At 35.0% G+C, this 11523-nt stretch overlaps 1 protein-coding gene across 1 annotated transcript in view; it reads right to left on the bottom strand.

Moving 5' to 3' along the window:
* Window positions 1-352: 352 nt before the first annotated feature.
* The window catches only part of LOC136030708 (cytoplasmic dynein 2 heavy chain 1-like), a 575385-nt gene continuing 564214 nt past the window's right edge, over window positions 353-11523 (bottom strand). Inside the window, exon 71 of the mRNA XM_065709779.1 lies at window positions 353-804. Coding sequence (XP_065565851.1) covers window positions 483-804 — 322 coding nt within the window. The 3' untranslated portion in view covers window positions 353-482. The remainder of the gene's footprint in view (window positions 805-11523) is intronic.

The following is an 11523-nucleotide window of genomic DNA, read 5'->3' as shown; positions in this document are numbered from 1 at the left end:
GTTTTTTTAGTCAGACTGTATATGCCCAAACGAAGATAAAAAAAACTTCTTTTCCAACAGCTTGAAAATATTTATAAGTCACTCTTGGATCAGGCGGGTGGAGGGGGGGGGAGGTGCATTACACAGAAAGAACTTGAAGAACAGTTTTAGTTTACTGGAAAAATGTGTCATAACACTTTTTTCAATTAATAGATTTTGAATTTTTTTTTTTATCATCCTAGAACAAAAGACAAAAATATTCGTGACATCTAAAAATGGGGTGCCAGTTCTGCCAGTTTGCTGCCTTTTTGTGCCACCAGTCAGCTTGTATGTTGCGTCCATAAGTCTCTGGGCTATACTAATAGAAAATGACTGAATATGAGAGTATAATTCAAAAGAAAATTCAGATTAAATACAGATAAATATAATTTGAGCTAGTCCCATTTGACGACTTATTTATTTAAAAAAACGAATAGCAAGTAAACCTGTATAATATATATACGTCACTCTTTTATATAAAGGGCGATATTCTTCACTACCCATCTGTCTGGATCATGCCCTAAGACAGACAGTGTTGTAATTAAGTTGTCACGATCAAAATTGTTGTAAAGAGGGATGACCAGTCTGTTGGGTTGTGCACATTCATTTTCCCTACCAAAAGACAAATAACATGTAGGTTCTACAGCTTCTGAATGTCTTTCCTCCGTGAGATAGCCTTCTTGTATAGAAAATCCTTTTGAATAAATTCCTGTGATGGTGTATTCGCTATCAACAGGGGTCCAACTTACCATCGGGTGCTGGTGCTCGACTGACTCGTGTCTGGACCTGAAAAGAAGGAAAGCAGTAAAGGAAGTAGTTCTTTCCCTTTCTGGATTTTACAATAACTAAAAAGAATTTTGACAATTTTGGTTTCAAATTTGTTTATTCTTCTCTTTTTTCCACTTTTACAAATGAAAAGTTTATTTTTTGTTTTTTATTTCTTTTGGTATGTGAAACTCCGACAGTTCCTTGCTAACAATAGCAAGATTTTCCTTTAATAAACGAATAATTGTATATTCCTATTTTTTATTAGTTTTCCCTTTGTATTTTTTTTTTGCTTGGAATTTTGGTTTGGTATGGTTTGTCGAGAACAAGGGGAAGATTCATGTTTTAGTAATCTGAAAAAATTGATTATACTTTGATTGTTTTGCAATTTGTCGTAAGTGTTCGTACAGAAGCTATATATTGAAATAGGACAAATGAAAAATAAGGCTATACAGTAAAGAGAAAAATTTCTTTTCTCCATTTGTGTTTTCTCCTGAAGAGCAACACTAAAACTTGGAATCATTTAAAATTATTCTAAATGAGCTATATGATGGGATATGACTGCCATCTCCTCACACCCTCACTCTTTTCAGTAAAGCTTGAAAGTTCAAGCAATTTTGACAGTATTATCGAATTCAGAAAATTAAGCCAAATGATTCAAAGTGCTTTAATATTGCAAAACACCGAAAAAATTTGCAAATAAAAAAGCCAAAAATATGCTTAGAGCATCTGATTCCAGATAAAAATTTTACCACAGTGTACTTGCGCCATAGCACTCATCATTGAAAGACTGAGATAAAAATATGAATTCTACATAATTATTGGTGGTTTATTTAGGTCGCCGTCCCCCTCGTTTACCCTTGTAGTATCTGTTTTTTTTAAGTTTTACTCTCTTTACTTAGTAAATAGAATATTTTTATTTAATATCTGTTCAGTTAATATCATATCCAGGGTTGTTCTAAATATTAGGAGATATCCTCCTTAGTCCCCTACACTACATGCTAAAGTTTATCTGTTATGTAACAATGACTCGAAAACAAGGGCTAGTTTAGTTGTATTTACTTTTCGAAATAAAATTAAATTTCGTTATGTATAAGGCGACTGCAACCTCTAAAAATGCTCTTTACACGAAATATCAACTTTTGATCACAATTCTTTTGCTATATTTAAGACTACTACTTTTTTCATTATATAGCGTTTCTAGAGTTAGAGGAGAGCCACCACTCCCTCGGCACCTACAATACATATTCATCCAAATTAAGCAATACCGAGGAATAAAACTGATTTAAAGGTTATACATGGCTAAGGGATATACTTGATCTTAAGATGACTTAGTTTATCTTAAGAACCTCTTGTGAAAGGTTCAAGAATTTAGAGCAATTTTTTTTTTCTATACTCGATGAATAGCTATGTTATCAAACAGTTCGTGGTAACGAACTGTAGTAAGGAGCGATCCGGCTCAATAGTAACCAAAACTCTAAAAAATTGAATTTTGATATCAATAGCTACATCAAAAGAATCGCATTTTAATGCTGATTATAAGTTTCATCAAGTTTAGTCTTAGCCATCAAAAGTTACGAGTCTGAGAAAATTTGCCTTATTTAGGAAAATAGGGTGGATACGGTGACCCCTAAAAGTCGTAGGATCTTAACGAAAATGACACCATCAGATTCAGCGTATCAGAGAACACTACTGTAGGAGTTTCAAGCTCCTATCTACAAAAATGTGGAATTTTGCATTTTTTGCCAGAAGACAAATCACGGGTGCGTGTTTATTTGTTTGTTTTTTTTTTGTTTTTTTTTTTTTTCCCAGGGGTCATCGTATCGACCAAGTGGTCCTAGAATGTCGCAAGAGGGCTCATTCTAACGGAAATGAAAAGTTCTAGTGCCCTTTTTAAGTGACCAAAAAAATTGGAGGGCATCTAGGCCCCCTCCCACGCTCATTTTTTTCCCAAAGTCAACGGATCAAAATTTCGAGATAGCCATTTTGTTTAGCATAGTCGAAAATCATAATAACTATGTTTTTGGGGATGACTTACTCCCCCACAGTCCCTGGGGGAGGGGTTGCAAGTTACAAACTTCAACCAGTGTTTACATATAATAATGGTTATTGGGAAGTGTACAGACGTTTTCAGGGGGATTTTTTTGGTTTTGGGGGTAGGGTTGAGGGAGGGGGCTATGTGGGAGGATCTTTCCTTTGAGGAATATGACATGGGGGAAGAAAAATTCAATGAAAAGGGTGCAGGATTTTCTAGCATTACTATAAAAAAAAAAGAAAAAATAAACATGAAAACGTTTTTTCAAATGAAAGTAAGGAATAGCATTGAAATTTAAAACGAACAGAGATTATTAAGCATATGAGGGGTTCTAAAAATACTTTAGCATAAAGAGCGAGGTATTTAGGAGGAGATAAATACCTCGCTCTTTATGCTAAAATATTTTTAGTGATTTCAACTATTTATTCTACGGCCTTTTTGATTCAGGGGTCATTCTTAAAGAATTGGGACAAAACTTACGATTTAGTGTAAAGAGCGAGGTATTAACAAGGGTACAAACCCCCTCGTACACATAATAAAAATATAAGAATATACGCTCTTTACGCTAAAGTTTTTAATTGTTTTAAAAAGTAGAATTGTGGCAAAGAGTCAAACTTTAGCGTAAAGAGCGAGGGACTGCGGAGGGGACAACCCATTTCATATACGGAGTAATTTCTGTTCGTTTTAAGTTTTAATGTCGCTCCTTACTTTCAGTTAAAAAAAACTAGTTTTTTTTTATTTAATACTTTACAAGCGTTGGTGTTAATGTATAGACTACTGGCCATAGATAAACAGCCATTATTGGCGGTTCAATTTCTATATATGGACAAAAAGCAACACCGCACGGCAGTGCTTTTGAATTTTTTTTTTTTTTTTTTTTTTTTTGGGGGGGGGGCTGCATATGTACAGCTTTTTGGTTCTTTTAAGCTAGTTGAATATCTCGGACTTTTCGCTCGAATGCTTTATGACCCTATTTGCACAAAAATCCATCTGATTTTCAGTTAATCGAAAGGACCTGTTATCACAATTTGGAACTAAAATGTGTCTTTTGTGGCCTAGGCACCCCTAGTCTCCTCAAATACATAAACAAGAATGAAAACATGCTACCGCGTGAATATTACAGTAAACATTTTGTAAGGACTTATTATATGTACTTACTTTTATTGGATTTTGGCTTTTTCCGTATATTGCCTGTTTCTACAGCCGGAATTTTAGATGAAAAAAAGTTATTAATCATGTCTTAAAAGAGAGGCGGGAATAATATCTGACAGATGTTTTTGTGAAAGAATTTCTTGTGATCGAACGAAATACCTACAAAATTTGCTGTTTTAAAAGAAAATTCTTATTCTTGCTCAGGAATTGAAAATGGATTGCTTACCCTAAGATTACCCTAAGATTGACCCTAAAAGCCACGATGATCTGATGTCCTGACAAGTAACTAGGAAAGCAACTAAAAGAAATTGAAAAGCCACCTATTCAAGGACAATTAAAATTAAAAGCGGTCTTGACTATAATGAAAATAAAATTTTACTTCTCAAAGTGAAACAACAGATTTCTAATCCCACAATCAATAAGATTGTTTTATGCTGTAAATCACCTTGTGTTTCCATTAAAGGTATAAGAGGCAGTATAATTTAAAACAGTGACTACAAATAGAAAGGACTTAGTCCAAGTAAGCACAGAAAATATCCACCGTTCCTCGAGGGATGAATTTTAACGCTTACAATTTCCCCTGCAATTTCCTGTTTTTCATCCAATTTGCTTGTTTTTACGCTTTATCAAACTTGGATTCCTCTCCCCCCAAATACTGTCCCCAATCTTAAACTAAATTCCTGAATGTGTGCCTAGGTGAGACTTTCCTTTTTGTGAAAAAAATTCGGCTCAGTCTAAGAACCAATTAAATAAAAAAACTAGTTTTTTTAACTGAAAGTAAGGAGCGACATTAAAACTTAAAACGAACAGAAATTATTCCGTATATGAAATGGGTTGTCCCCTCCGCAATCCCTCGCTCTTTACGCTAAAGTTTTTAATTGTTTTAAAAAGTAGAACTGTGGCAAAGAGTCAAACTTTAGCGTAAAGAGCGAGGGATTGTGGATGGGACAACCCATTTCATATACGGAGTAATTTCTGTTCGTTTTAAGCTTTAATGTCGCTCCTTACTTTCAGTTAAAAAAAAACTAGTTTTTTATTTAATTTCTGAACGTTTTTGAATTAATGCATGTTTGATTTTGGCTCTCCGCACGTAAATTATTAAAATGAAATTTGCATATTAATTCTTTTTTTGGATAAATGGCTTTCTCTTAGTTTTGATCTGACGATTTTGAGAAATAAGGGGCGGGGAAGGAGGCCTAGTTGCCCTCCAATTTTTCGGTTACTAAAAAAGGCAACTAGAAATTTTGACTTTTAACGAACGTTTTTATTAGTAAAAATATACGTAACTTAAGAATTAACTTACGTAACAAACTTTTATATTCTTATGTTTTTATTATGTATATGAGGGGTTTTGTCCTCTCGTTAATACCCCGCTCTTTACTCTAAATCTTGAGTTTTGCCCAATTCTTTAAGATTGACCCCTGAATCAGAAAGGCCGTAGAATAAATAGTTGAAATTACTAAAAATATTTTAGCATAAAGAGCGAGGTTTTTAACTCCTCCTAAATACCTCGCTGTTTATGCTAAAGTATAGTTAGAACCCCTCATATGCGTAATAATCTCTGTTCGTTTTTTTTTATAGTAATGCTAGAAAATCCCGCGCCTTTTTCATTGAATTTTTCTTCCCCACGACATATTTCTACAAGGAAAGATCCTCCCACATAGCCCCCTCCCCTCAACCCCACCCCAAAACCAAAAAAACCCTGAAAACATCTGTACACTTCCCAATAACCATTATTGCATGTAAACACTGATCAAAGTATGTAACTTGCAGCCCCTCCCCCAGGAACTGTGGGGGGAGTAACTCATCCCCAAAGACATAGTTATTATGGTTTTCGACTGTGCGGAATAAAATAGCTATCTCAAAATTTTGATCCGTTGACTTTGGGGAAAAAATGAGCGTGGGAGGGGGCCTAGGTGCCCTTAAATTTTTTGGTCACTCAAAAAGGGCACTAGAACTTTTCCTTTCCGTTAGAATGAGCCCTCTTGCGACATTCGAGGATCATTTGGTCGATAGGAAGACCCCTGGGAAAAAAACAACAAAACAAATGAAATTTGAAATTGAAATTTTCACTATAGGGTTCTCTGATACTCTGAATGCGATGGTGTGATTTTCGTTAAGATTCTATGGCTTTTACGGAGTGTTTCCCCCTATTTTCCAAAACAGGGCAGGCTTCTCAGGCTCGTAATTTTTGATGACAAAGACTAAATTTAATAAAACTTATATATTTAAAATCAGCATGAAAATCAAAATAGCATCAAAATTCCGTTTTTTTAGAGTTTTGTTTACTAAATTTAATAAAACTTATATATCTAAAATCAGCATGAAAATCAAAATAGCATCAAAATTCCGTTTTTTAGAGTTTCGTTTACTATTGAGCCGGGTCGCTCCTTTGTACAGTTCGTTACCCCGAACTGTTTGATCAGCCTTAAATCACATTAAAGTGGTTCTTCTTTTCTCGCTACAGTGAGCCCAGAGTTTCCAACTGGACACATTTTATGTCAAACGAACACATTCCCATGTCCTAGGACACAATGACATAAATGTGCAAAAAAGTGACATATTTTACAAATTTGGGACATAAAAGGACTAAAAAACACATTTTGTAGATTTATGACATACAACAAAGCATTTCCCAAGTGGATATATATTTTGGTAAAGAAAACGCCATTTTCCCGGAAGTTATGATGTTGGTAGACTCCAGGATGAGAATTTGAGAGAAACTTTCCTGGAACAGTTGTATACTAAACTTGAGAGTTTAAAATTTGACAATGTGGAAAGTGGTTGGAATAGTTTTAGAAGAACGATTTGTGAAGTAGCTGATGATGTCTTAGCGAAGAAAGTTAAGACTGCAGCTATGAATACTAGTGAAAAAGCTTTATGTTTAATAAAAGGAGAATGGGTTATACAAGAATTATCTGAGTGATAGATCATATGAAAGCTAAAGGTACGTAAATAAAGCGGAGAAAGCATTGAAATATGAACTAAGGAGGTATGAAGTGGAAATCATGGACTGCCGAGGATCTGGGAGATACAGCTAGACGGCATAATAGTAAAATATTGTACTGGCATGTTAATAAATTGAGAGGTGGTAGTCAATCTGGACTTGTCCATTGTCCCAGTTAGAGATAGGAACGGGGTCACAATTATTGATAAGGAAAGAGTTATAGAGAGATGGGTGGGATATTTTCAGAATGTGCTAAACCGAAATACGGTGAAAGGAAAAGATATCGAGGATAAGGAAAGTTTGTGATACCTTGGATGTGAAGCAAGATTTGTTTTGTGAGAGAGAATTAGTGAAAATACTTAAAAGATAAAAAATAATAATGCTCCAGGTACTGATAACGTGGTAAATGAGTTTCTTAAAAATGGTGGCCTCGAGGTTAGAAATAAGTTGCTGAAGATTATGAATATGGTTTTTGAAAAGGGGGAAGTACCTAACGATTTTAGGGAAACCTTAATTAAACCACTATATCAGAAAGGTGATAAGAGTGAGTGTCGTAATTACCGAAGCATTAGTCTGGTCTCTGTAGGTAACAAATTACTAAGTAATATGATACGTTTTAGACAGAGAGATGCTGAAGACAAAGTTTTAAGAGAAGAAGAGTGCGGTTTTAGAAAAGATGGAGGATGTATCGACCAAATTTTTTACTCTTAGATTAATAATTGAAAACTGCCTTAGTCAAACACTTTTGGTGCTCAGTTCTTATAAATAATAAGCAAGTGATCGATTGTGTTGATAGAAGAGCTTTATCAAAGGTCTTATCCCTATATGTTATACCAGACAAATACATTCAAGCGATTCGTGCTATGTTCGAGAGTAATACTGCTTTGGTTAAGGTAGGAAATGAGGTTATTAACTGGTTTTGTATTACCTCAGAAGTTAAGCAGGGTTGTGTTCTATCCCCCTTTATATGGATCATTCTAATGGACTTTGTCTTAAGGAGCATACGAAAGGTAATGGGAGACCACGGAATCAAACGTAGAGGATATACTCTCCTTGACTTAGATTATGCTGACGATTTAAGCATCCTAGATGAAAGTTTGAGCAAAATGAATGAATTTTTAGATGCTTTGCGAGTTCAGGGTGCTAAAATAGGTTTGAAAATACTGTTGGGAAGACTAAGTCACTAAGGCTAGGAATAAGTGAAGATGAAAAGGTGCCGTTGGGTAAAGGAAAGTTTGATCAGATGGGCAGCTTTACTTACCTTGGTAGTATTATTAGCAAAGACGGTGGGAGCAGTGAAGATGTTAAAAGTATAATAGCCAAGGCTCAGGGTGTTTTTTTCACAATTAAAAAAAGTTTGAAAAAATTAAAAGTTTGAAATATAAGTCAGCAAACCAAGACTAGAATATTGGAATGTAGAGTGATGGCTGTTGTAAAATGTGGCTCTGATGCATGGGCACCCAGAAAAGCGGACGAAGATTTGCTAGGTATTTTCCAGTGAAATTGCCTACGATTCCAACCGCAGACAATATGAGACAATTTGCTGTCTTTCTATATTGCGGTCTTTTCAAAGATAAAGCTAGTCTGAATTCTAACAACGATACCTACTTAGCTTCAAAATTTTGGTTTTCTTTTTTAAGGTTTTTCAATTTTTGTAATCCCTTATTAGGATATATACAAACATTTTTGCAACTACCAGTTTTTTGCTCTTTACGCAAATTTAACGTCTTTTCATCCTGAGTCTTTTCAAAGATATTTGATTATTAAAGCCAGTCCAATTTCATCCAAGATGTCTACTAAGCTTCAGACTTTTGGTTGTTTTCTTAAGGTTTTTGAATTGTTGTAATCCAATGTTAAAAAATATACAATACTTTCTTGCGATTTTCAGTTTTTTGCTCTTTATGCAACATAATGTCTTTTCGTCATGTTGTCTTTTCAGAAATATTTAATTATTGAAGCTAGTCCGATTTCTAACAACGATTGTTTATACGCTTGAAACTTTTGTTTCTTTTAAAGGTTTTTCAATTGATGTAATCCCTTGTTAAAATATCAATTCATCATTGGTAATAATTGCAGTTTTTTCTTACGGCCTTCCTAATGACATTAAATAACTGGCTATGTTCAAACCTATAAGCTTATTGAAGTGGCGTGTGGATTTTTCTAACAAAAATGCAAAATAATTTTAAAATTTTCAGGTATTTTTCTAGTTTGAATTAAAATGCATAAACAATAACAAAAAACCACCTAATCTGATTTGGTCATATATTTTGGACACAGATGGCTCTCCCAGAAAACATGGGGTTTGTAAATCCCTGATTCATTGTGGTTTTAGCGGTAGCTGCAACCTAGTAAAGAGCGAACCACAGCCCATAGTAACCAAAAGTTACAAAACCTGTTTAGAAATAAAAAGCCAAGTGAAAAACAATTGCCATCTAACACGGACTCAGGAACAGTAACTATTATGTCGATTCGTCTTAAAAGTAAAAGTCTATTGCGAAAAGAGATTTATGGTGATTTCGAAAAAAACCTGGAACCCCTCGAAAATGGTGTCAGATCAAAATAAAAAGAGTGCCATTGGAATCAGAATAGTCGAAAACCTTCTACATGGAAATTACAGTCCCCCTCCTTGAACAACAAGGAAAATCACTTTTTTGCATCGGCAGCACTGATTTTTCTCCCGTTTTTTGTTTGTTTGTTTTTTTTCTTTCTTTCTTTTTTCAGCAGGCCTAGCGGGCTACCAGAATATTATATAGAGATGCTTAATGGATCATTCAAAAGTAATTTCTCATATCTACGTGCGTTTTATAAATTGAATAAATCAACTGAAAGTAAGGAGCGACATTAAAACTCAACGCCTCGCTCTTTACGCTAAAGTTTGACTCTTATTCTCAACCCCAATTTTTTGAAACAGTAAAAAAGGTGATAACGAGCAAACTATTGACTTGGGAAAAATATTAGCGTGGTAGGGGGCCTAGGTGCCCACCAATTCTTCGGGTCACTTAAAAAGGGCACTAGACCTTCTAATTTCCGTTAGAATGAGCCCTCTCGCGACATTCTAGGACCACTGGGTCGATAAAATAACCCCTGGGAAAAAGGAAAGAAAAATAAATAAATAAACAAGCAACCGTGATCGATCTTCTGGCAAAAAATACGAAATTCCATATTTTTGGAGATAAGAACTTGAAACTTCTACAGTAGAGTTCTCTGATATGCTGAATGCGATGGTTTGATTTTCGTTAAGATTATATGACTTTTATGGGGTGTTTGCCCCTATTTTCATAATTAAGGCAAATTTTCTCAGGTTTGTAACTTTTTATGGGTAAAACTAAATTTGATGAAACTTAAATATTTAAAATCAGCATAAAAATCCGATACCCTTGACGTAACTATTGGTAACAAAATTCCGTTTTTTAGAGTTTCGTTTACTACTGAGCCGGGTCGCTCCTTACCACAGTTCGTTATCGCGAACTATTTGATTTTGTCATCTGCAAGAGCCATATGACACTAAAATGACCTTTTTTGTGCCATTTCTAAAGGGGTGGGGCTAGCGGGCGACCAAAACATTGTTGACAGATGTTTAATAGCTCACATAAAAGCTATTTCTCATATCTACGTTTACCCTATACGATCCACCATCTTTAAGTGCCAAATGGCACTAAAAATGGCGCTATTAGTGTCATGTCTCAAATTGAAAAGCTGGGGCTACTGGGCATCCAGAACTTCTTAGGGAGATGTTTAATGTCTCATTTGATAGCGATTACTCATATCTACACGCTTTTTAACAGTTTTGCCATCCATAATTGCCATATAGCAGTAAAAGCGGCGCTTTCGGTGCCACTTCTTAAGTGGGAAAGCTTGGAAGTATAAAACGGCACCATTGTAATAGTTATGGTCAGAAACCCTTAACTAGAGATTTACAAGAACCCCTCCAGTATACTTCCCCTCCCAACCCAGTTTGTAAGTCTCATTAGTCCTTTGGGAGAATTCACTATGAACTCTTTAACATGGTCAGCTGACGTTGAGGTTCGCAAAAGGATTTTTAAAATATCGAATGTTCTTAAGAAGAAGACAGTCATAGAAGAACAAATAATTTAACCTCAAAATTTCAAATGCCTTTTCCTTGACGTATCCCCTCCCCTCCTCCTCTTCGCAAAAGTAGAACTTTCCCAAATAGAGTTTAATGCTCTCACTCTCGTTAACAAAAGCTTTTGTTAACTCAATGTTTTATAATATCCAATTAAAAATATATTTGCTGAATAAGGTTCAGTAACTTTGCTTTTGGTGATATCGTGACCTGTTATAGTGACCTGTTATAGTGACCTGTCATAGCTATTTGGTGACCTGTCATAGTCTTTGGGAAAAGGGCTGTAAGATACATAACTTGATCCTGCAAGAACAAATAGATTGAATTCGATCAGCAGCCACCGTAGTTCAGTTACTAGGACGTTATACGTTGGATCGTAATGGCTAGGGTTCAGTTCCTTAATCAGGCATTTTTATTTCAATCAAGGTATTGTGCCTTATATATGATTATTTTTCGGCTTATTCACTATTTTTGTTAATTTTTCTGCGAATTGTGAAATGTTCATACACTATTTTTGGAACA

The sequence above is a fragment of the Artemia franciscana genome, chromosome 8 (genome assembly GCF_032884065.1).
Source record: "Artemia franciscana chromosome 8, ASM3288406v1, whole genome shotgun sequence".
Classification (NCBI taxonomy): Eukaryota; Metazoa; Arthropoda; class Branchiopoda; order Anostraca; family Artemiidae; genus Artemia; species Artemia franciscana.
This window is presented reverse-complemented; position numbering and strand designations above follow the sequence as displayed.